The sequence below is a fragment of the Labeo rohita genome, chromosome 16, assembly GCF_022985175.1.
Source record: "Labeo rohita strain BAU-BD-2019 chromosome 16, IGBB_LRoh.1.0, whole genome shotgun sequence".
In the NCBI taxonomy this organism is placed as follows: Eukaryota; Metazoa; Chordata; class Actinopteri; order Cypriniformes; family Cyprinidae; genus Labeo; species Labeo rohita.
The window spans coordinates 32,860,263-32,887,336 of NC_066884.1; the positions used below are offsets into that span (position 1 = coordinate 32,860,263).

Sequence of the window (27,074 nt, forward strand, 5' to 3'; positions counted from 1 at the left end):
TTTTTTCAAATCAAAGGCTATTATTTCATTAAATGGGTATGTTATATGTTTTGTGACATGTTTCAGAGTGAAGCACAGCAATGTGTTCATTTACACATGAGCAGCTCATGTTTTCATCCAATTTTCATTGTCTCAGAGTGGTCTTCTACTGTTGAATTTAACATTTCAGCATAACAACCTGATACAAAAGCATGATTATAAAGTATGACAAACTGCTTTTGAAGTAATTTAGCAAGCGAGCCGACTCGCACCATCATTTTGATTCACAGATTTGAGATTAGAGTAAACACCTTGAAAAGCATTTGCAAGCTTGATGTACAATGGTCATAACACAAGGCAAGCACATCACAAATAAAAGCCTTATTTTTCTGTGGTCATTAGTATCGGATGTCCCTGATGAAATGAGATTAATTTTGCAAATGGATTGTATATAGACACATATAGACAGAGTTTTTTTTTTGTTTTAAATTAGTCGTAACAAATTTACAAAGTTTCTGTTTAAACATAAGTCAAATTAGTGCACATCACCAATTCTAGCATCTTATTGTAAGTTCCCAGTGTGCTTTCAGTGTCTAACCCCTAGTTTTTGCAAATTAATTTATTATCTAAAATAACAACATGGATATTGATTATTTATTAGTTACTGATGTTATTTACCATTGATGTAGATATGTATGTTCATCCCTCCTCGCATGTTTGCAGGTCTTTTCTTAAAGGTGTACTGTATTTCATTTGAAAATAAACATTCTGAAATGAAAATCAATTACTCAGAGAATTCAGTGTCTTTTATTTTTTATTTCTCTACAGGATCTAAGCCGTTTATGTGCAAAATATGTAACTTTGCCACCGCTCAGCTCGGTGATGCCCGAAACCACGTTAAGAGACATCTAGGCATGAGGGAGTACAAGTGTCACATCTGTGGGTGAGTTCAAGAGAGCATTATATTTAAAAAAAATATGTAAGCAGAATGTTTGCTTATTTCAGAAGTTCTCATATTTCTGTCCAGCCCCCCTCTCCTCCACGCTCTGCGTGTGTTGTATGTCTCACTGTAACACACCTGTTTCAGATCATCAGCTCATTAGAAGAGACTTGATGAACTGAGCTGTGTTCCAACTGACAGGGTCTTTTGCTGCGTAAAAATAAAATTCAAATTCTACATAAAAATCAACCATTTTTTTAAGATCTGCATCTACAAAATGATAAATAAAGAATGGGCATCATTGTGTTTTTGCTTTTTTATCTGTTTTTATTCAGTTTATGAAAGTGATGTTAACTGAATCATTATATTCTGTGGTAATTATACAATAATATAATATTCTGTATATGTAACATATAGTTTTATTGTACATTAAAAAAAAAAAATAATCATTTTATTAATTTAAACAAATTTATGGTCAATACAGACACTGCATATCTATTGTCTTTGGATGCATTCATTGCATCCGACACGTTTTTTTCCAACTGACACGCCCCCAACTCGAAAACTTGAGGCTTAAAGAAAATTTTGAGTTTCCCCCTCGTAATAACAACTTTGTGGTGGCGTTCATGTGCGTTGAACTATCCGACATGACTTGAATGGACATGACATCTGCACAGAATTTAGTGCTCCCTGTTCCCTATACTTAATTTGACAAAATATGTTCATACAGAACACTCTGCAATATCTTCATACGCAGACGAAACATCACTAGTACATATTAGAGAACTTTGGGGTCCAGGACCAGAAATGAGAACCACTGGCATTCTTATTGTATTTGTGTTTTTACAATACACATTTTAAGCTGTTTTACAAAGAAGAGTGCCTTAGTGTCTTATAAATACTCCAAATACGAAGGTTTAGACACTGCACCTTTTTAGTTATGAAATTGAGCCAATTATGTGCTGAAACATATTTATATTGTTAGGAAGAAGCCTACAAAAAAATGTAGATAGTGGATGGTGCTGTGGGGAAATTTTGTTGCGCAGTAGCCTACGCAGTCAGGGCCGTCGCTAGTGGAGTGAAAGATGGTGACAATTATAGGGGCCCATGGCTGGGGGGGGGTTGGGGGGTATCAATTGCATGTGTTTTTAAGCCTTGCCAATTTCAACATTAAAAAGAGTTTAAAGTGTTCAAGCACGAGGCGAAATAATTCAACTCAACACACAGAGAGGGCGTTTCTCAGACAGTGCACAAACACTGAACTGAACTTTTCCTCTTCTTGCTCTTGAGCAGACAAACACACAAAATTAAAGCTGCAAGTGGCATTGAAAGGGCCCTTGCACTCGGCTAACCACCACCCGGTGGCTTTAGGGGAGCGGTGAACGGTAAATACAGAAGAAGTATGTCAAAGTCATTTATATGTGCCAAACTTCCTGCTGCCAGCTTATCAAACATATGAAGTTTTATGCAGATTGAACATGGTATGCTTGAATTGAAACATGACATATCTTGTTGCCAACAGGTGGCGCTATGGTTATAACTGAATATTGGCCTTTAGATGTCTTCTGGCCAGGACTCTTACCAAACAATTGAAGTTTGGTGCAGATTGGACACTGCATGTTTAAGTTAGTATAAACCAAGTCATTTCCTGTTGCCAGCATGTGGCGCTATGATTATAACAGAATATTGGCCTTTAGATGTGTTTAGGCCAGGGTTCTTATCGAACGTGTGAAGTTTGGGTCAGATTGGACATTGAATGCCTGAGTTATAACAAATTCTTTTTCCATGGTGAAACATCTAAATTTGTCAAGCCCCCACAGACACACCATTTAACGAAAACTCAAGATTTAACATCGCAAAGGCCTTTAGATTAGACTGGCCAAATATAATGTTGATGTCATTAAATCTCTTTTTGAGATGGCATAAAACGTCACTTCCTGTCGCCAGCAGGTAGTGCTATGACTATAATTGAATATGGGTATGTAGATCTCTTCAGGTCAGGAGTCTTATCAAAGATGCAAAGTTTAGGGCAGATCGGATATTGTATGCCTGAATTATAACAACTTCCTTTTTAAAGGGTTACTCCACCCCAAAATTAAAAATTTGTCATTAATCACTTACCCCCATGTCATTCCAAACCCGTAAAAGCTTTGTTTGTCAACACAATTTAAGATATTTTGGATGAAAACCAGGAGTGACCCATTGACTGCCACGTAAATACCACTGTCAAGACCCAGAAAAGTATGAAAGAAATCATCAAAACAGTCCATCTGCCAGCAGTGGTTCAATCTGAATTTTATGAATGACAAGAATACTTTTTGTAAGCAAAGAAAAAAATAATGATTTTATTCAACAATTTGTCTCCTCCATGTCAGCATAGTGCCATTTTGGAGAGTATCCGCTGGACGCAACTGTGTATGCCGGATTTGCTGTTTTTGTTCAAATCAAAGCGTAAATATATGTAGAAAACGTATCCGTGTGGTGCGTCTGACACAAAAGAGTCAACTCTTCAGCGATTTAAAAAAAAAAACAAAAAAAAAAACAAATGTTAGATTACCTTGAGTAATTTTTGCTTAGTATGGCTGAATTGCATCTTCGAAGGTCGGCAGCAAAGACATTGTTAATAAAATGGGATTAAATCCACAAAGGATATTTGTATTATTTAACATATTTAATTATTTTGGTTTGCATCATATTTTGAGTTTAATTTCACTGTTTTTGCGAGTGTCCTGGTTATGTGAATATAAATGAATATAGATGACTACATCATCTAAATAGGCTAACACCTGGCTCATCAGATCACCTATGGAAGGTGATGGGGCCCCATGCAGGCTGATGGATAGGTATGTGTAATGAAATATCCCCTCAGGGGACTATCTTCTCTTTAGATTCTGGGGACAGAGGCACCAGCCAATACCCTTTAGTGAGATCCAGTGTTGTAGGAAAGTGAGTAATAGACACCATTACAATGGGGTTAAACCAGGTGCTCTAGAACTCCAAAATTCTCAAGTGTTTTCCTCACCTTTTCTTTGGTTGCCTTTCTCTGAGCCTCCAGTATTCTGTAGGAGTGCTTGTTCAGTTTTACCTGAGTTGGGAATTACATGCTGGATCATGAAAGTGAATTTTGGACCAGTGGAGAAGACATCCTAGTTGTGATCTTCATCACCTCCTGTCTCTGTTGTGGGGTTTAAGTCATTGCTCACTTTCGCTATATATATATATATATATATATATATATATATATATACAGGGGTTGGACAATAAAACTGAAACACTGGCCAATATAGTGTTGGAGGTTTCATGGATATGTTTGCACAGCCTGGTGGCCTATCTTCACTGATTGACACTGCACCAGTAAGAGCAGAGAGTGAAGGTTGACTATGTGCACCCAATGGATCAAACATTGTACCCTGAAAGTAGTGCCTTGTATCAGGATGATAATGCACCAATACACACAACAAGGCTGGTGACAGAGTGGTTTGATGAACATGAAAGTGAAGATGAACATCTCCCATGGCCTGCACAGTCACCAGATCTGAATATTATTGAGGGATGTTTTGGAAGAGCGAGTTAGGAAAAGTTTTCCTACGCCAGCATCACGTAGTGACCTGGCCACTTTTTTTTTTTGCAAGAGGAGAATAGCTTAAAATCCTTCTGGCTACTGTGCAGGACTTATATTTGTCATTCCCAGGATGAAATGATGCTGCATTGGGCACAAAAAGGCTCAACAACGTACTAATTGTTTTTAAAAAAACAGGTGTTTCAGTTTTATTGTCCAACCCCTGTATGTGTATATATATATATATATATATATATATATATCATACTATATTCAATGATACTATAGCTGGTACAATGTCTGAAACCTGTTCAAAATGTCTGAAACCTTCTGGTGTTTATTTGCCTTATGATAAATTGCCTAATGATAAAGTGTCTTTGGATAAAAGCATCTGATAAATGCACAAATGTAAATGTATCCTTGGACTAAAAACCTTCCACGGCCCTCATTTATGAACAGTGCGTAAAAAAAAAAAGAAAAGCTTCTACATTTTGTCCTATGAATGAAAATTAGAATGTGTTCTTACACACCATGTGCACCGTGCATGGTGCGTAAGAACATGCTCATTCACGTTCATGGTCATTTGCATTGAGAAATGCCTCCAGTCAACCATATGTGGTGCAACACCTTTCTTTATAAATCACATGAATGTATGTCCTCAGCGAAATCATGGCAAAGAAAGTAGGGCTCGACCGATATGTGTTTTTCAGGGCTGATACCGATTATTACAGATCAAGTAGACCGATAACCGATATTTTGAACTGATATATATGTCTAGTGTAATAATTACAATTAATGTAAAAATTAAGAATAACAAGGGCTCTGAAGAAAACTGTCTTCCCTGGTGTTAACTGAGTGTAGAACTCCCACACTGCACTTTCTTATGTCTGCCTCTGTGCATCCATCTACAATAAGGGTAATATAAAGAGAGAGTTAAAAGTGGGACCACTGCATCCCTGCTGACTGTATGCTTCATGATTAAGCCTATGAACACTGTACTACAGCTAAACAGCTTGGGGAAAAGTATTTGGCTTTAATAATTTACGTTATAAATGTACGTGTAATACCGTTGCCTCTCGTAATTCCTCATTAATTCTTTTCTGATGACTAAAACATAACCTAAAATAGTAGAGTTGACTATTCAATTCATCTAATGCGCATCAATGGATAAACTTTAAAAAAAACTAACAAAAACAATGTATATAATAAGTGTAAATAATTTAATTATCTTCATAGCTCCATTGTTGAAGTTAAGAAGACCATTATTTTCATGAAACTATAACAATAATAGCCTATTATAGGCACACTTAGTTCAATAGCCTATTGAAATGTATGAATTGTTTAATTTAGATGACATTGCAAATGAAGGCATAAAACAATTTCATTTAACTTTTAATCAAATGAGAGTTAAACTCTTTATTTCTGACAAAGGAGTTTACTATTGAAATTGATGATTATTCTTTTAAACAAAATTGTAATAATTGTTGTAGTAGTAGTATTACGTATATTCTACTGCACCACAGTAATATATCTCTGACAAATTTTTTTTAAGCTAAACAGAACTTCTATTTTGACAGGTTGCCATGAGGACCTTTGAGTTTCTGTAGCCTATTATATGATATGACGATAGATTTACTCATATGAAACGGTCAAATGCTCATGAAGCGACCCTCAGAGCAGATTTGGATGTTGTTCATGTATTTATGTCCACATTTAGTGAGACAACAGACGCGGCTAAAATCACCATGAGCATCATCAAGCGCTTCCGATTGTGTATAAACAGCAACATCTGCTGCTGTCTTAACTTTCAGAGACAACTGATGCTGGTTAGCAAGTGCTTTCGGTGTGAGAGAGTGTTCGTGTTGATTGGTCAGACTCGTGACTCTCAACAAATCAGATTGGCGGTAGGCGGAGATTACTCTCGGTCACAGAGTGGTGAGGTCTGACAGGCTGCATCAGAGCCAAATAGCGCGTTTCAAAATGTAATTATTTTATCGGCGAATCAGCTTTGAAAATGACCGATACGATAATCATAAAAATGCCTAATATCGGCGCCGATAATCGATCGAGCCCTAAACGAAAAGCAGTACCGACTGAAAAGCCATTCTGTGCTCACATTAAACACATCAGCGTTCTTTAAAAACGCGCAGCGCATGGTTTGCCGAATCTTCCAGGAAAAGCGAGATCAGCCATGACACTATAGCTACATTTCAAACGACTTCCCAGCTGTCTTTTATAGCTTTTCACATTATTTTCAATTCTGCAAATATCTAGCTTGAGCTATGAAGTTGAGTAATTGCAATTAAAGGACACGAGGAAACACGCAGAGACACTTTCTTTTTGTAGTATCACCATTCTGCCACTGGATTCTCTGCGTACGCATGCTCAGAGTTGTGCTTATATTTACACATATTCCTACGTATGTCCAATTGGGCTGATCCCACGCTTTGCGTGAAACTGTTCCTACGCACTTATTATGCACACATCTGTGCGTATGTACTGGTGATAAATGAGGGCCCAGGAGGTTAACCAGTTCAAAATGATCTGAAATCGCGAACAGAGTGGGAAGAAACGTAGCAATATCTCTTGTCCAAAAATCAACCTTTTTTTAACCCTGTAATGTATTTATTGAAAAACAGACTTCAGAGATACAGAAGGAGGTGTTCAACTTTCAAACAGTATTTAATTAATGTAAATAAATTGGGCTGCAGATAAAAATGCAGCATTAGGGGCTACATTAATCGACTATTTATTTATTTTTTAACAACTTTGATATGCTCTGCCACCCTCAATCTTCGAAAACCCCTGGTTAGCATATAGCACTGTTTAAAGTTGTTAGACGACTTTTTTTTTTTTAGGAACTGTTGTCATCAAGTAGGTTTCGTTCATAATGTTTTTGTTTTTTACTCATGAAATTCTGCACTGGTAGATCATCCATATGAATATAACCGGTATCACTGTTTGCAACAGGAATGTAAAGATGTGCTATTAAGTGATAGATACTGTTAAAAGTATCCATATTCAGGACTGAATCACTTGTGCTGTTTGTAAAATTACAGTTTGATATAGCATCGAGGCATGGACTCCACAAGACCTCGGAGCATGTCCTTTGGTATCTGGCACCAAGACATTAGCAAATGATCCTCCACCTCTGTGGATCAGATTTGTTTCAGCACATCACTCAGTCAGGCCAAGGCAACCTTGAACTTTATCCAACCATTCCTGAACTATTTTTGCAGTGTGGCAGGGTGTATTATCCTGCTGAAAGAGATGCACCATTTCAATGGAGGTGTATACATCCAGGCATAACATTGCTTCTGCCGGCCTGCCTTTTTCCCAAAGTGCATCCTGCTGCCATCTCTTCCTCAGATAAACAACACACACACACCCAGCAGTCAACCTGATTGAGAAAACGTGATTCATCAGACTATTACTTCTATTGTTTTTTTTTTTTGTCCACATGCTCACTGTAGGCTCTTGCAGTGATGGACAGTGGTCATCTTGGTTACACTGTGATGCACAGAGAGCGTTCTGACACCTTTGTGTAATCCTTGTATGATCCTGATGCTGGTTCACTGGTTATTTTTCATTTTCTTCGTCTTCTCTTTAGATTCTGGGGACAGAATCACCAGCCAGTGAGATTAAGTGTTAATAAAGTGAGCTTTACCCAGTCAGTCAATTAACTCATCTATGTGGGGTATGAGATAGGCTTCAAATTTAGACCACTAATTTAATTTTCTGAAGTTTTCAAAATTCTTACAGTACAGTCTGGTTTGGACACCATTAAAATGGGGCTGACCCGGGTGTTCTGGTACACCACCAGTGCTCCAATAATTTCCTTACCTCTCTCTGAAGCTCTGGTGTTCTGTAGGAGTGCTGATTTACAATTTTACCTGGGCTGTGGCCCCTGACCCTGACGCTAGTTTACTGGTTATCCTTCACTGCACCACTTTTGGTAGGTATAAATCAGTGCATACTGGGAACACCCTACAAAATTCATTTTGGAGATGGTCTGACCAAGTCTTGTAGCCATCACTATTTGTTCCTTGCCAAAATCACTGAGCTCTTTTCACTTGCCCATTTTTCCTACTTCCAACACAATGAAATTCAAGAACTCAGCGTTCACATGCTGCCACAACAATTCTAGAGGCTGTCTACACTGCGCACTGAAACGACTGTTGCAAATCCATTACCCTATCAGACATAGCGCAAACGCTTGGAGTACTTTAGAAATAGAATGCCGTGCCACGTCCAGTGTAGATAGCATTATTGATTATTGATTGTAATAGGTTCGGTTGTATTTTGTTGAATTGTGCACATTGATTATTTTGCTTACATTGTGTTTGCACTGTGTGAGCTAAGATGAAAGCATTCATGAGAGTGGCGCGGTCAATGATCGGATGGAGTGTTCAGTGCTGCAATATTTTATGCAGTTAGAGTAGATCAGAATATAGCGCTGTAATCATCACTTTTTTAATATTAGATAATAATATTGTCAGCTGTAATCTTAAAAATGTAGTAAGAGTTCTACATGTAATATTTATTTTATATGCAAAGACATTACCCAGCCATAGCAGTGGGCATATACACTGAAGTCTTAAAAGAGACACACCCCTTTAAACTTGAGTGTTACAATCAAGGGATTAAAATCAGGTTAATAAATGGCCTTTTGTTAACAATCCTACTAATATTATGAGCAAATTAATAAACTCCTTTAATATCTAAGTGTTATTTTTACTGATGTGTCTAGCTGTTTATGTTTGGTGGAGCAGATTCATTCAGACTTTACATGAGGACACTTAAAATCATCCCTAATCAATGCTTAAACCTTTATCCATGCAAACATCAGAATTTAAATTGGAATTTTTTGGACAGCAAAGATTGCTTGGCTCATGATTAATCCTTTTTGATTCGTGCTGTTGCATGAATCACATTCTAAGTGAGTATAAAAATATTGTTAATCAATATGTGATGCTCATTGGACACCAACTAAGAAGATGCCTTAGCAACAAAGACTATTTAATGACAGTCATTGCTGGATTTGATTTTATATATATAATATATACTTAATAGGGGTGTGACGAGACCCTCATCCCATGACACGAGACTGGGTTCAGGAGAATGAGACGAGACGAGATTTGTAAACTTTTCTTAAGAAATCCTCAATGATGAAATATATAGGGAAAATAGTCTTTTATTCAACTGCAAAAGACAAAATGCAAAAAAATGTAGGTGCATTTTGAACTTTATGTAATTAATCTTCCAATTTAATGAATATTATGCAGTAATAAACAACATTTAAACAAGAGCTTCACGATTCTGAATAACTTGAGAATCCAAGTTCTTTTTAATAAATTCTGGATTCTGGAGAACAAAATAACGTAATTTACTGGTGGTTCTGACAAAACTGTTCATTGCTTAAGTCTTTTAAAAGCATATACTTATTTAAACAATTAAAAAAAAAAAAAAAAAAAACATTCAATGAAGGAGTCAGTGTCTCACTTCATTAAAGGAGAAGTCCACTTCCAAAACAAAGATTCACATATAATGTACTCACCCCATTGTCATCCAAGATGTTCATGTCTTTCTTTCTTTAGTCGTAAAGAAATTGTTTTTTGAGGAAAACATTTCAGCATTTTTCTTCATATACTGGACTGATATGGTGCCCTGATTTTGAACTTCCAAAATGCAGTTTAAATGCGGCTTCAAACGATCCCAGTGCGGTTGTAAATGATCCCAGCCGAGGAAGAAGGGTCTTATCTAGCGAAACGATCAGTTATTTTCATAAATAAAATACAGTTCAAATACTTTTTATTCTCAAACGATCGTCTTGCCTTGCTCTTGTTGAACTCTGTGTATTCTGGCTCAAGACAGTTAGGGTATGTTGAAAAACAGTCCTAATAGACATAGCTAAATCGTTGTCATTCAGGAATAAGATCGCAAGGGTGTTTAAATCGAGATCTCGATATTTAAGGATTAATGTAAACACTGCAAAATGTTTGGCTAGGACATCGTCACGTGATCTCACGAGATCCGACATCCCTAATACTTAAATTAGTATCTTTTTTTTTTGAAAAATTATAAAATATTTTTTTCTTAATGTTCACTGATACAGTGCATGGAAAAATGGCAAAACTGAAATGTATTATACATATGCTTAGACCCTTTATTAAATTCAACAAACTTGTAATGTTTTAGTAGCTGACAAATTGTCACATCTCTACTGTAGTGTTGGCAGTGTTGCTGAACTTGTCTCTACAAAATACCCTACTGGTGCTCAAGAGTGTTAAGGTTGGGTGAAATACTTTTAGACTGAAGGTTTTCCACACTGGGAGAATGTATATAGTTAGCGTTAGGGCTGAAAAAATGCCCAACAATTAAGGGAATGAGGAGAAAGTGGTATATGTGTTTTTTTGTATTACATCACGCAGTGGTGTGTGAATTCATGTCAGCATCGATAAAGCACAATTCTCCCAAACCTTCAGCAGTTATACATCCCTACTACCACTGAATTTCACTGTGGGAACCAGACACCTTGCACTGTACTCTTCCTCAAAACATAGCGCTTTGGATGTTGTTAAATCGTAAATGACTTGGTCTGATGAGACCAAGATGTATGGATTCCCAGTAGTTTAAATTTTGTAAATACTAAATGCACCTCAGAAAAGGCTAAATGAGTTTAATTGCTTTGTCTACAATAAGTAGTTCCAGTGTAGAAAACAGCTACGCATTTCACTTGTGCACGTTGCATCTTAATACATGTGGTGAAACAGTCACTCTTTTCATAGCTTTTGCCAGCTCTGAGACACTTGCTTTGTATTTCTCCTGCTCCTTTCCTATTGCAAAAAAATTTCTTGTCATGAGTAAAGCTTAAAGTGAAGGCCTGATTATTTCAGGAACCTTGTCACAAATCCATTGTTTTTTACATTTCTGTGTTGTTATTACTATAGTTTCAGATTTAAAACAAATAATTGCCATTCCTGATACCATTGTCCTCTTTTTTTGCAAAAAAATAAGTCTTTAAAATCTTTTAGAAGGAAAATTGCATACATTTGGTTTATGCTTAAATCATTTTAAATCAAGTACTGTGAATAATACACTTTTATAGAAAAAAAAAGCATTAGTATCTTTTTATACAAGTTTGCAGATTTGTTTTCTTTTAAGTGGGTAGCACAGGTCCCCAGTTGAGTCACAAGGTCTTTTTGTGTGAAGTCCTGTGTGCTTGTTCTCCCTGTGTTGGCGTGGGTTTCCTCCAGGTATTCCTGTTTTCCCCACAATCCAAAAACATGCAGGTTAGGTGAATTGGGGACTCTAAAATTGCCCATACAAATGTGGCCTTTAAGACTGCATGTTTTTTTCCAGCGCAGTAGCATGCAATTCGTCACGCATGAGCACTGCTCCCTGCAGGCACGCTTCTTAGCATTTAAATAAATTTGTTAAATTTGTCAGTAGCTAGGCCAGATTAGACTGCTCTTGGCCACTTCATCTTGGAAATGGTTTGTCCTGAATCAGTATTTAAATATGCCTAGGCTTATGGATTATCTCATTGTATATAAAAGAGAATAACCATCATTCTCTGATAGTGTCAAATAATTTAACTGCACATTTATTGAGAGAAAATAAAATATCCACAATAAAATATGAAAAACAATAGTGGACACAAACATCTAGTTTTTCTAAAAATCAATTTACACATGCCAGTATAAGTGTAATACAGCATATTATTATTTTAAATGCTTTGTAAACATGTATTTTATTGCTCTCTGCAGATATTCATAGAGCTAACGTGTACATACTTTACTGTGCTGTTGTGAAAGTGTTTTTGTTTTCTACAGACGTAATGAGGAGAAATGCAAAAAAAAAAAAGTAATAAAGACATGTTTACATATGTGAGATATAAAGTGCAGAATTGCCAACATACATACTCAAACCAGTAACAGGAGTGTTTTTGCTGTTTAATATGCTTAAAAGATGCTCTTCTCAGAGCATAACTTATATTGCATTTTCATTTTACAGAACAATTAGTCGTAACATCATAACAGTTGTTCATCTTTAAAGACATCAATTAAACGTCTGTTAAACAAACACAGCGTAACAGGAAAAAATGCAATCATTTAGACTAAAAGGTGCATTTTGATCAAATATGTGTTATTGGACATGCAGTTTACCCAATTTTATTCCCTGGGTATGTTATACTAATGTTATATATAAAAAAACAGTAACTACAACAATTCTTTCTCTGGCCTGTTAAAACTTAGGTAATAAAGAAAAACAAAAAACAATCTGTCTAATTTAGTTATTTTTAAAAGGTTTTGCTGCTTTGCAGCTTTGGAAACACAAGCTATGTGTTCAATATTACAACATTTTATATTAAACATTTATGGCACTATGTAGGCCATACAAAAATATCTAACTTGCTGGTAAATTATCTGAGACGCCTCAGGTAATTGGTAGCTATCTAACCAGAGTGATACCTGTGAAAGCTAGAAAATGACAAAACACTGACAAATAACTTCAAGCATCAAGTGACAATAAATGCAGCAACAGTATAAACGGAAGCAGCAAACAGTAACAGTAACAAAAAAAAAAAAGTATCGTAATTGGCATCATTTATTAACAATGCATAGCACTGGGAAACATTATTGACAGATTCACAAAATACTTTCTTAGTAGCTATTTGAGATGCTTTCTGTGTTTCAGGCATGTTTGGATGACAGAAACAGCACTTCAGTTGCTAATACTTGTCACGATTTCGCAAGAATAATCTGGGCAAAGAATTTGAAAAACCTGTCAACAAAAAGATGCAAAAAAATCATAGCAAAAATGTGATATTTTATATAGTATACATATATTTTTGTAGTCATTACTTATGTTTGATAGTTTATTTGTTTATAATTTTTCAGACTCGATTTTACAGATTTTACTTATTTTTAGTGATATATATATATATATATATATATATATTTTTTTTTAGTGCAGCTGTAATGTTTGTAACAGTGTTAATGTTATGTCAGTATTGATGATCCCCTTATTCATGATCTTGCCTAGAGCCCCATAAACCCAAAATGGCCCTGTGCCTAGTCTTTTGACTTCTTTAAATTAAAACATACTTAAGCTATTTAAGGAGAAGGATTGGATTTTTCATTTTAGATGATGAACTCTTACATTATTCTGTCTTCCATGGCTGCTGTCTTACAAGGTCATTGTTTTGGTAATTAAATGTGCACAAGACAAGAAGAGTGTAACAATTTTCAGGTAGTTGTTTTGACCAAAATACATGTTTTTTGCATTGCAGCAGTACACAATACTTGTGAATATGGCTTGTCCGTGTTTAATGTGCTCTGCCTCTTGTTGCAATACTTTGTAAGCGGTTCTATGAACCTCTCAGAAAACAAGTCACAGCTTCAGTACTTGACATGACTAAGAATGAAACAAGACTGTCCCCTACTGGCCAAGTGAAATGGCTTAGTGCTGACCTTTTCAGCGTTTTGCTTCTGATGCTGCTTCAGCTACATTCATATTGCAGCTGAATGTGTTGACACAAAGACAGGGTCTGAATTTCAGAGCGGGACTGTGGTTACTGCGTCATTATTGTGGTTTACTCTTTCCTGCAACCTCTGTACATATATAACAGGAAATTCTCACAAGCATTTACTTACTTTAGCATTATGGGTTGAATAAGTAAATTAATACATACAGATCAGCAGACCATATCAATAATATGAAATCTCTCAGACTGTAATTTCACAGACAGATAGCAGTATACTGGGATAGTTGGATTAGAAGACCGATAATTAAAAGCAGCCTCCATTACTTACCAGTTACACTCAGTACAGGGGATGATCTACCGGTGTGAAATTTTATATTGAGTAAAAAATAAAAATTATGCACCGTTACTATATAAACATTCTAGTGAATAGAACAGCCTTGAATAATGTACACTTGCTTAAAAGAGCTGAAAGCCAGAGTTCATTAAAAGATGTTACCGTTTATTTGACAGGTATTCACCTGGTTGCACAACATACGTCGTAAATATATTAAATATTAATACAACAACATCCAAAAACTCAAAAGTATGAATCAAGCCACATTTAGAAGTCGAGATAATTATGAATGAGCACTTACTTCCCTAAAAAGAAATAATCTTTTTGGCCTGTTAGTTAAACAACATGGAAATTAACCTAACTGCACTTTATTTTTCCAGTTTAATTTTTATTTTGAATAAATCGTTTCAGTTCAAAGGTTTAAATCAAACTTCTTTGCACCATTGTATGTATGGTAGGCTGTTGTGCAAAGAAAATACACACCATTATTTAGGTTATCTGAGCTTCCACCTCATTTCTTTCAATGTGAGATTGCGTATCTTTTCTTTAGAACGTAACTAATTTAATGTCGACTGTATTTGCAAGAGGCTGTTAAGTCGCAACAGCTGTTTGTTCGTTTTAGTGACCAAAAGAAGGCTGATGTCTGTTGGTGTCTGGGCATCAAAGAACATTAGTTGCAGAAACCCTGAAACTCAGCAGGATTGTCTCAAAATATGCACTGCTATTCAGGCACACAGACACACATCTATAATAAAAAATATGAAATGAGGGTGGTCAGCACCAATAGCTTAGTGGGCAGTGTGCCGACATACACTGTTGCGTTACGGGTGTCCTGAGTTCAAATCCTGACTCGAGGACCTTCCACGATCCCAAACCTTCTCTCTCTCTCCCCCTTCATCTACTCTCCACTGTTATATTAATTGATAATAATTGAGGAAAAAATAAATCTTAAAAAAAAAGAGAGAAAGAAATGGTGTACATAATTAAAATAATGAATTTATTTGTGTCCTGATTTTTAGTTATGTATATACATTTTTCATGTGTGTTACAGATGGGCATTTGTAATGAAGAAACATCTCAACACTCATCTGCTGGGAAAGCATGGACTGGGCCAGCCCAAAGAGAGGTTTTGAACTACACTGAACACATACACTTATGTATCATATTATTTTGTAACACTTTACATATAGATGTTAACATTAGTGAATGCGTTACTTAATACAAGCTAACAATGAGCAATACCTTTATACACAATAGTATAAAAGGTATAATAATGCTTATAAGATATAGGGGGTTTCTAAATATGCTCTAAATGTGATAAACGGGAATCTACAGGTTCAGTATAAACAACTTTTTTGGTGGGCTGCTGTTCACATAAAGCCTATTTATTCATGACTAGGCTACCCCTCCAAATGCTTCCATAGAAACATGGCCACCAGCAGTCAATTAAAATTAAAAAAAATTAATATATTCATACATCTTGTGAAAATGAATGTGTACCAATTTTGTGAAAATTGGCCACGGGGTGCTTTAAGACCCTAAAGGGTGTAAATGTAATTATTATCCTTATCTGTAAAATTTCCCCTCATTGTAAACACCATTGTTTTTTGTTGTGTTTTTTTTTTTTTTTTTTTTTTTTTTTTGGCCTAAATTTTTAAAATAATCTAAGACGACTAGTCAGATTCACATAAACTTTGATGTTAATCATCTAGAGATGCTCCTGAGAGAAAGTTATAAGAATTTTCATTAACTTAATCGTTTAGCAAAAATTAGCTGAAAACTGGATGTTGACTGCAACATCCAATTTTCATGAAACCTAACAATAGGATGTTATGAGGTAAACTCATAACCCACGAAAATTGGATCTTACAGCTATATTTATTATTATTTTTCTGGCTTGGGCATTAGAGATTTAAAGAGATACTTGTGACAAAAAGTCACTCATAAAACGTCACTAACATATTCTACACACATCACTCTGATAAACTAACAAACATGGTTGCTAGCAGCCAATAAACTTTAAGCAGCTTAAAATTTTAAATCTGAATGGCCAGTCATTACAAAAACTGATATATTCTTGTTGGCGTCAATAGCCTTGCAGATAGTGCATCGACATATAGCGCCCGATCCCACCCTTTCTCTCTCTCCCACTTCGCTTCCTGTCAAACTACACTGTCCTAATTAAATAAAGGCAAAAAAACCGCCAAAAAATAAATCTTATTTTTTTATATATTCTTATATAGTTTTAAAAGATATGTTTTTTGTTTTGTTGTTGGTTGTTTGTTTGTTTGTTTGTTTTTGTTTTTTTTTGTTTGTGAAAAACTGACCACAAGACAAGGCTATATTTAGATGTAATTGTAGTCATGTTTCCATAGCTTTTGTTTTTTTTCATTTAATCGTTTAGCAGATATAGGCCAGATAATAGATCTAGTTTTATGGGTGTGACCCATAATGACTAATTGACTTATATCTTGTATTGCAACATACAAACATCGCAAAACTTGGTAAATATGAACAATAGGACATTCTGAATAATCATGCAACTGCTATAGTGCAACTGCTGTCAAAGATGTTGGAATATGACAGACAGATCCCCACAACATCCATTTGATGTTGACCGATTCTTTTACAATTGAAATAAATAAAATAAAATAAACAAATAAAATAAAGACATCTGTAATTTAAAATTTCTATGATCAAGAATTGTGACTGAATGAAGCATTGCAATGGTTCATTGGTTAATGTGTTCTCTTTTACTAGAAAGTTTGAGTGTGAGCTGTGTGAACGGAGCTTCAGTGAGAAATGGGCACTGAATAACCACATGAAGCTGCACACAGGAGACAAACCATACAAGTGTGCATGGCCCTCATGTCATTATGCCTTCCTGACTCTCTCTGCTATGAAGGACCATCACAGGACACACACAGGTACAAAAGCATAACCAAACACACTAATTTCATGTTTGACTTCATTATCGCTTAACGAGTGTGAGAGTTTGTGTGCATGTAAACTTTGCCCTTATGCTACAACCAAAGTATGCTTATATTGAAGTATTGTGCTTCTGGATCAAAGACCAATTTCTAAAGTTTTTTTTTTTTTTTTCAAATGTTTCTCTCAAATGTGAAAAAATAAATAAATGAATAAATAAAAATAGATCAGGATTTAATGCTTTTTAGCGTTTGTCCAATTTTACATTTGAATTAAAAATAAATAAATAAAAATCTAGAAGTACTGTTGCTGGTGGGCAAAGATTATTTATAAAATCTTCACTGATTAAACCATCATCCCAGGTGACTTGTTGTCTTTAATTTTGTTAATATAATAAAATATTTCATTAAAGGATATATCTTGTTTACACATTTTTATTACTATATATTTTTTTTTAGCATGCTCTTTACTAGAATCTAAAAATAACGATTCCTTGTAGGATTCTGCCACACATCTTGATCACTTTCCATCAAATTTTCTGCGAACTGTCCATTAATACTCAATTTGGCCATAGTTGCATGTTCAAGTTTACTTTGTATTTTTTTCTCCTTCCTCTAACCATTTCTTCCTCGATCTAATTAAGGCTCCCTTTGCTTCATATTTACATATTTTATCTAAATCTAATTGTAGTTGTAGTAATTTATTTTTCCCTTCTTGATCTAAACTGCAATTTCCAGAGAGCTTTTACAATGCACATATCATTTCTCTTCATTTTCTCTTCTGTGTTTTGCTATTTCTTTTCCTCTCTTTATGGCTATGGCTCTGATTTTATAGTTCATTAATTCCTAATTTACCCCAAAATTATTTGTTAAATTTGCCTCATTTCAACAGTCTATAATGATATTTTCTACATCATCTCAGAACTGCACATCTGTCAGTATGTTCTGGTTCATTTTCCAGTGTGAAATTCTTTTTACATCGTCAGATTTTTTTCAATAAATGACAACCCAAATGTAATCCCTGGGAGTTTGTAAGTTGTTTTGTAGCATCTTAAAATGCTGGCTTGATGTAGTAAGACGGTGATACTAAAAGACATGCAGATGAGCCCAGAATGCAGCACGTTTAATTACACGTTAAGCATTTTCCTCCCTTTAGAATACCATAATAAAGAAAACGCTTAACATGGCTTATGCATTAAGACGGTTATATTTAACATTCATATTTAGTTTTGTTTTTTTTTTCCTGCTCATAGTATGCTTTATTAGTAAGGTGTGTCCAGAATGTGGTCTTTTAATATCACCGTCTCAGTGCATTAAGTATTTTATTAATATGAGAGGGACATGCTTAACGTGTATATAATTCACTTTTTGTCTCTCATATGAGGATCTGCACATAGTATGCTGTACAATTCGTTCTTTATCACTGTCTACTTCCATTAAGCCACCTTAAGCATTATTCGTGTTGAGCATTTAGAAAGTCCCTGTTGAAGTTCTGCTGATTCACAAGCCGAGTGAGATCATACTTGCAAAGGTAACATTAATTATTAAACCAAACAAAATCAGAACTTTCAAAAATGAACATGAATGAAAATCAAATGCTAGGCTATTTTATAAGATAGCCTAGTACAACTTACTTAAATGTCTCATGTAATGGCTTATTCAGCGTTTCAAACTGCGGAAAACATTAAGTTTAAACAGTACCACGTAACTATACATTTACCTCAGAATAACCACTCGCCGTCCATTCAGCTGGAATAAATTGCTGTAAAGATGAGAATTTTGCTAAATGTATGCGCTATATTGCATATTCATATATTTACTTAACCTGTTGTCTACATGATAAGAAAGAATGCAAGGAGCTAAAGATAAAATTCAACACCTATAAATTTGCATGTTACTAATAAAGAAAAACAGACTGGATGTGTGAAATACATGTGACAACATTTATAGGATGCATTGAGGAGCCGCCCAAACTACACCCAAGGGCCAATTGACGCTGACATAGTTATGGTCCATGATGTTGTCGCAGATTCGGTGTAATAAAATTCTTTGTGACTGTATAGCTTTCAAGTTGGAAAAGACATTTATTTTTCACTTTAAGTGAACCTTAATTCCCAGGACATCTACAAAATGGATTAAAATGCTGATAAAGACAAGAAAAGATGAGATATAAACTAGGGGTGTAATGATACATGTTTTCATACTGAACCAATAAAGTATCAACTGGGCTGCCAAGTTAGCAATGCTACAAGCCTGGAACTGATATGTTTTGTGTTGGTGTGTGCTGGCGCGATTACTTCAACTTTTCTCATACTAGCAAAATCAATTTAAACAGAAAACAAATAGGATGTCGCTTTCTGCTATTTATGTTCATTTCTGTCACAAAACTAAACTGAAACCCAGCAAATATAGGCTACGTTATGTGTCGCAGTTTTTTTTATCAGTTAACTAAATTATATGTCAAGTATTTATTCCTTTTATGTATATATGTACTGCATATTTTATGGCCAATATGTGACATTAATTTGATTATAATATTTAGTATTTTCACATGTAGGTGGAAAAAATTGTAATTTATACTACTGTCTGTTTAAAATAAATGAAAAGAAACCTAGCATAGTAGATCTGGTTTTTTTGTTTGTTTTTTTGTTTTTTGTTTTTCTGTTGTACCGAAATTGTATCGAACCGTGACCCTCGAACTGAGGTACGTACCGAACCGTGACATCTGTGTACCGTTACACCCCTAATATAAACACATCAGTGGCGTACCGCACTTCTTAGAGGCCCCCCCCTCAAAGAAGGAGATGGGGCCCCTCCCAGTGATGTCATGCACGAAAATTCATCATTGGGCACCAACTGACATTAAAGCATTTTTTCAAGATGTTTCAAATGTTTGCTGTGTTGAAAACACGCTACTTGTAAAAAAATCGTCGCATTTAATTATCACATTCAGAAATAGCTGATGTAATCTAAAACACCGGTAGCCTAAATCAAAAATGTTTACAAACATTATAAACACAACTAGGCTTTTATTTTATTCCCTTCTCTCCACATTAAATTGTCCACAACATTATCCTTCAGTTGCAAAAACAATGCAGTGATCGCACTGGCGCCTCACGCACACACACAACATTTTTGCTACCTTGACATTGCAGCCTGTTCATTATCAAAATAAAATACATTTTTAAAAAACATATAAAAGTTACTATGTTTAATTTAAATAGTCTGTTGTTCCATTCAGCGTGACCAGTGCCTCAATGTGCTGTAGTCTTTGTAAAGGATAATGTCATGGATATTTTGGTGTGGAGAGAAGGGAATAAAATAAAGGCCTGGTTGTGTTTATAATTTTTAGAAACATTTTGATTTAGGCTACCAGTATTTTAGCCTACACCAGCTATTTCTGAATGTGATAATTAAATGCGACATATGTTTTTCAAAACTATATTTTTTTTTACAAGTAGCGTGTTTTTAACTATACAGCAGACATTTGAAATATCTTGAAAAAAATACTTTAATGTCTTTCAAAGCATCGAAAGTTTTTTCTTTCATTTAAAAATTTGGCCAAAATCTAGAAAAGATGATGCTGTATTGGCTATGACTAAGGGCAAGATAGGTTACCGGATCAAGACTCTCTTCATGTTTTTTTTTTTGTTTGTTTTTCTTTCTTTCTGAGTGGCCTAAAGAAAAGACTAATAATACAGAAAAACGCATGAACAGAAAATACCGATTATGCTTGGAGTGGACCGCTTTTTTTTTTTTTTTTTATTGGTTTAAGCCCTGCTTAAAGCATACAGAGCCCCGCACATGACATGCAGGACAAAAAAATACATTGTCTGCACGAATTCGTTTTCTCATTTTACTAAATTGTGCGCACGAATATTCGTTTCCTCATTTTACTGCACACGACATTACTAAATCGTAACCAGGATTTAGTCTGATCAAATCAACAAATTTTTTAAAACGAGAGAGCGAATAATACTGTGCACATGATTTAAAGTTTTTTCTGTCATTTGTGGGGCTCCATAAGCCACTTTAAGTGTAAAAATATCCTCTTTCATTACGACGCGGTTGTCTTAGAAGAGGTGTTTATGACAAGTGAAATGTGAGAAAAATTGATTTTCCCCAGGTGTTAATTTAGAACATTAATCCCGCTCCACTGCCCTACCTTTGCGTTCACGTCTCGCGTTTTTTTGCAGTGTCTCGAAGCACTGCCTTTTAAAATGTCCTGCAACGGGGCCCCCCAAAAGGTCGGGGCCCCCACGCACCGCGGGGGCTGCAGGGGTGTCCCGTACGCCACTGAAACACATAACGGTATGACTGAAATGTTAAAGGAGATGTCCACTTCTAGAACAAAAATTGACAGATAATCTACTCACCCCTTGTCATCCAAGATGTTTGTGTCTTTCTTTTTTTTAGTCGTAAAGAATTTTTTTTTTTTTTTGAAAACATTTCAGGATTTTTTTCCATATAGTGGACTTATATGGTTCCCCTGAGTTTGAACTTCCAAAATGTAGTTTAAATGCGGCTACAAACGATCCCAAATGCGGTTGTAAACGATTCCAGTCGAGGAAGAAGGGTTGTATCTAGCAAAACTATCAGTTATTTTCATAAAAATAATACAATTTATATACTTTTTAATGTCAAATGCTTGTCTTGTTTTACTCTGCCTGAACTGTTTTTTCCGGTTCATGACATTTAGATTATGTCGAAAAATTCCCATCTTATGTTCTCAAAAGTCGTCCTATATCCCTGTTTTACCTTTTTTGTTAAGGGTGTTTGATCTTTTTTGCATGTTCACTTTGCAAAGACTGGGTCGGTACTTCTGCAGCAATGTGGGATGATTTAGAAAAGTTTTTGAAGTTGAGGGAGAAAATACAATTGGAGTTTTTCGACATACCCTAACTGTCTTGAACCATAATACACAGAGTTCAGGGAGAGCAAGACAAGGTGAGCGTTTGAAATTAAAAAGTATTTAAATTGTTTTTTTGTTTGTTTGTTTTTGTTTTTTAATGAAAATAACGGATCGTTTCACTAGATAAGACCTTCTTCCTCTATTGGGATCATTTACAACCGCTTGAAGCCGTTTACAACCGCTTGAAGCCACATTTAAACTGCATTTTGGGCAGTTTAAATCGGGGCACCATACCAGTCCATTATATGGAGAAAAATCCTGAAATGTTTCCCTCAAAAAATCTTTATGGCTGAACAAAGAAAGACATGAACATCTTGGATGATAGGGAGTGAGTACATTATCTGTAAATGTTTGTTCTTGAACTGGACTTCTTCTTTAAAAGTGTTCAAAAAAATAAAAAATTAAATAAATTTATTCTGTGGCAATTAAAAAAACAAGCAGCTGAGTCCTTAGCCATTTTCAAGAATCAGCTAAAAACACATCTCTTCCATCTTTATTTGACCCTCTAACTATTAAACTATTTCTTGTTTTCTATTAAAAAAAAAAACTAACACTAGATTCTAGTGTATTAAAAAAAGGCCTCTAACACTAGCTTGCTCTATTCTTTTTCTATTCTATCAGTTTTATTTTTATTTATTACATAATGTATAAAATTTTGATTGCTTCCATTGTCCTCATTTGTAAGTCGCTTTGGATAAAAGCATCTGCTAAATGGCTAAATGTAATTGTAAAAAAAATAATTTGTTCCAATTTATTACATTTCAGTAATAAATTGGAGCCCTGTATTAATTGTGCCTGACTTCAAAAGCCATAAATTAAAGCAATAATGGATAATTTGTCTGAGATCTTAAAAATAAAGAAACAAAAATGTTACTATGAACTGTTTGAACAAGTGTATTTAATGACAAAGACTGTATGTGTATCTGTAAATCATACTGTGAACTTCTCAATCTTTACAGTGCCATTCATCTGACTTTTCTATTTCAGGAGAGAAGTCTTTCCTGTGTGATCTCTGCGGATTTGCTGGTGGCACTCGTCATGCCCTGACCAAACATCGTCGACAACACACAGGTACACACCAGGGTTGTGCACAATAAGAATTAAATTGAGACTACCCTTTTTAATTTTTCATTTAGATTCTGAATTTTAATAGAGCAAATAGGAGGCAGAATTGCAATTCAAATGTGGATATAAGGAAGCAGAATTAAAACTAATCAAAATGTATATTTTGAAAAAATTGCAAATGCAAATAATTTTTTAGCTAAGCAAAGTCTGTTAAGACAAACCTTGGCTTAACAATCCTTTGTTTGAAAGTTTAAAAAAAAATAGTTGAAAAGGCATTGAAGTTTGAAGGTTTATAGGTCTGGCATTTCAGTGGACTTTCAATGTCTCATTCTAATGCCTTTGCTCTGCAGGTGAACGACCCTTCAAGTGTCAGCTGTGCAATTTTGCCTCAACCACACAGTCCCACCTGACGCGCCACAAACGTGTGCATACAGGCGAGAAGCCCTATCGCTGCCCCTGGTGTGACTACAGGTACAACAAACTCAGACTTCAGTCTTTTTTTTGTGGTTATAAAAAAAAAAAAAGGTTCCTGCTGTCCCGGATGCATCAGGACTGTATTGTGATCACATGTTTCTAACCACCACCAATTGCAGTTTCACAACATTTTAATCACATTTGGAGGTGGTCAGAAACAAGTGACCACTCAGGGTTCCCACACATCCTAAAAAACCTTAGAAAATAGAAAATAAAGAAAATCTAAAATCTCCTGGAAAATTCTTCTTCTTTTTATTTATGTTACAAATGAGTAGATTCTGGAGTATGGAATATATTATTTTTGTGATCCTTGTCTTATATTCCTGCCATGATCAAATTGAGAATGTCCTGGAAAAATCCTGGAAAATGATCTCTGGAAAAGAGTGGGACAATGAACTTTTCTGTGAGAAGTTTCTTATCCTCAACTAGGCTGCGTTTATTTAATCAAAAATGCAGAAATAATATTGTGAAGTATTATGTAAGGAATAATGTACATCTGGCCGGTTGTTATCGCAAAATAAAGCCTGACAGGCTTATCGGCAGCCAAAACGTTTCAAAATCTTGGCAGTTTGTTAGTTATTATCTTATCCATTACAGTGCACAAAACAGTTAGGGCTGCACGATAAATCGCAATGAAATCGCACTGGATGTTTAGGCAAAAGCTGCAATAGTCATGCACATCTTGTCAGTGAAGCACAGTTCTGTGATTAGTAGTAAATCTCCATCCGAAGGCCAGAGTGCACTCTCACACAGAAACTCCAAATACACTCAGCAGAAGAAATCCAGGAAATCCTTATAGCAGTAGCTGAAGATATAACTGCTTTCATTGATTCAACGTGACTAGTAAACATACAACTACGACAATATGTGATTTATCTGAGTTCTTATTATAATTATCATAATTTTCATTATAATAAAGTATAAAATAATGCAATGCCAATTGACATGGCCTTTAACGCTGCTTAGAATACTATGAAATATGTTGCGTGCCTTATTCTATGTAAGAAGCCAACATCAACAAAGATTAATATTTCAAACACTCGACTGACGTTATAAAGTGAGTATGGAATAAAAACATATTATTAGAGGTATTTTCACATGCTTTCGCAAGGAGCAGCATTTACTACACAGAGCTGTAGTTCACTGAGAATCTATGCAAACAACTTTTATCATCACAAAACAATTTCATAATTTGTCAATTATATCGATCATATTGTCTACGATTATGAAGAGTTTTGCATAGCTTGTCAGTGAACAACAGCTCTGTGTAGTAAATGCTGCTCCATCTGATAGCAAGCATGTGATGGAGATTTGCTACTGATTACAGAACCAGCTTTACTGACAAGATGCGCATGACAGTCGCATGCGATTAACCGTGCAGCCCTAACAACAGGCGTCAAAAAATGGCAACAGATGTGTTTGTATGAAACGAGAGAGCGAGTCTGTGAATGGGAGTCTGTGGGGATGACATAATTAAATAATTGTACTCCTAATATTGAACTGAGTTTTAATATTTTATTAGCCAACCAAACGCAAAGCTTTCATGAAGAAAAACTGATCCCAGCAAGTGAACAGTGCCAACTGCAGGCACTTACCCAGATGAGCCTGTGTTATTCGTTTTTACCACTTGTTATTGAGGAACAACATACCTTGGAATGTGGTGACTGACCAATCAGAATTGAGTATTCCACAGAGCCGTGTAATAATATTATTTAAAAAAGAACTATTTTCTATTTTAATTATTCCTGTGATAGCAAAGATGAATAGTCAGCAGCCATTACTCCAGTCACATAATCCTTCAGAAATCATTCTAATATGGTGCTCAAGAAACATTTTGTCTCAGGTTAATTCACAAACTTAGAGTAACGGATCTACTTGCAACAGTCTTTATTTATTATAAAACAAAATAAGAACACTTGTTGTCTTTTTTTTTTTTTTTTTTTTTTTTTTTTTTTTTACTCAACCTTTTTAAAGCAATGATTTCACTATATTGAAAAATACTTGAAGGCTACATTCTTTTTAATGTAACATTTACCTAATTATTATTATTAGCATTAATAATTAACTAATTTAACATTATTCTTTATTTTCAAATAGCTAAATAAAACAGTTTCATTGTTCCAAAAGTTTTTGCTATTGTACCAAGAACTAAAAAAAAATGTACAGGTATTGATACTGTGACAACTCTAAGTTTGTTGTATTGTGAGAGTACCCAGTTGTAAATTCGACATTGTGAATTAAATCTTTAATTGTTAGACACTTAATCATTTATTTTTAATATGAAATATTGTCTACAGAGAAGTCGGGAAAAGGAACCCTAACTAGGGAATGCTAGAAGAACAGAAAACTAAACCATTAACTACAGACAAAGAACAGAACTAAACAGGGGAATATAATTATCTAAGTCAGGGCTGTCAAACTCAGTTCCTGAAGGGTCACAGCCCTGCAGAGTTTAGCAACCCTAATTAAACACACCAAAACTAAATGTTGTGTTGGAGCAGATTTGGAACTAAACTCTGCAGGGCTGTGGCCCTCCAGGAACTGAGTTTGACACCCCTGACCTAAGATAATAAAGTTTAAAACAAGGCACAGGTGGAAAAATCTGTCTTGATCAAAAGTGACCGTAAAGACTTAAAGATTTAAAATGTTACAGAAAAATTCTATTTCAAATAAATTCTGTTCTTTTGAATTTTCTCTTCTCTTCTCTTCTCATCTCCCTGGCTTCCTGTTTTGTTGAACATTTTTGGTTGGTGTTTGGATTCTTTTATCAGATCTAATTGTGCGGAGAATATCCGAAAACACATCCTGCACACAGGGAAGCATGAGGGGGTGAAGATGTACAACTGTCCCAAGTGCAGCTATGCCACCAATGCCCCGATGGACTTCAGAAATCATCTCAAAGAGACTCACCCTGACATTGAGAACCCAGACCTGGCTTACCTTCATGCAGGTACTACGTCTGTCTTGTGCTTTTCCTATCCTGTTCTTAATAAAATAAAAGAAGATGAAGCTATGTGATCAAACCTAAAAAGTTCCTATCAGTGTCCCAAAGATAGCAAGGTTATTATAGTTAACTGAAACTTAAAATAAACTAAATTGAAATTCCAAAATATAACAGAAAAATAAAATAAATCTAAAAGTAAATTTTCTAAAAAAAAAAAAAAAAAAAAGTAAAATAAACTGAAATTATCATTCCTTACTTTGAGTAACTTAAACAAAATAGAAATGATCCTCAAATGTTTTTTGCTTTCCCTTAAAAATGGGTATTTACAGTGTAGAATAATAAATTATCTGTGGGGTATTTTGAGCTGAAACTTCAGAGACATTCTGGGGACACCTGAGACTTTTTGTACATCTTGTAAAAAGGGTCATAATAGAATCCCTTTAACAACGA

General features: G+C 35.1%; 1 protein-coding gene across 3 annotated transcripts in view; it reads left to right on the plus strand.

Moving 5' to 3' along the window:
• znf407 (zinc finger protein 407) overlaps window positions 1–27,074 on the plus strand; it is a 48,121-nt gene that overhangs the window by 16,288 nt on the left and 4,759 nt on the right. For all 3 annotated transcript variants that reach the window (XM_051131839.1, XM_051131841.1, XM_051131840.1), the window contains exons 3-8: window positions 808–922; window positions 15,354–15,428; window positions 17,063–17,229; window positions 23,129–23,212; window positions 23,557–23,677; window positions 26,452–26,630. In XM_051131839.1, coding sequence (XP_050987796.1) covers window positions 808–922; window positions 15,354–15,428; window positions 17,063–17,229; window positions 23,129–23,212; window positions 23,557–23,677; window positions 26,452–26,630 — 741 coding nt within the window. The remainder of the gene's footprint in view (window positions 1–807; window positions 923–15,353; window positions 15,429–17,062; window positions 17,230–23,128; window positions 23,213–23,556; window positions 23,678–26,451; window positions 26,631–27,074) is intronic.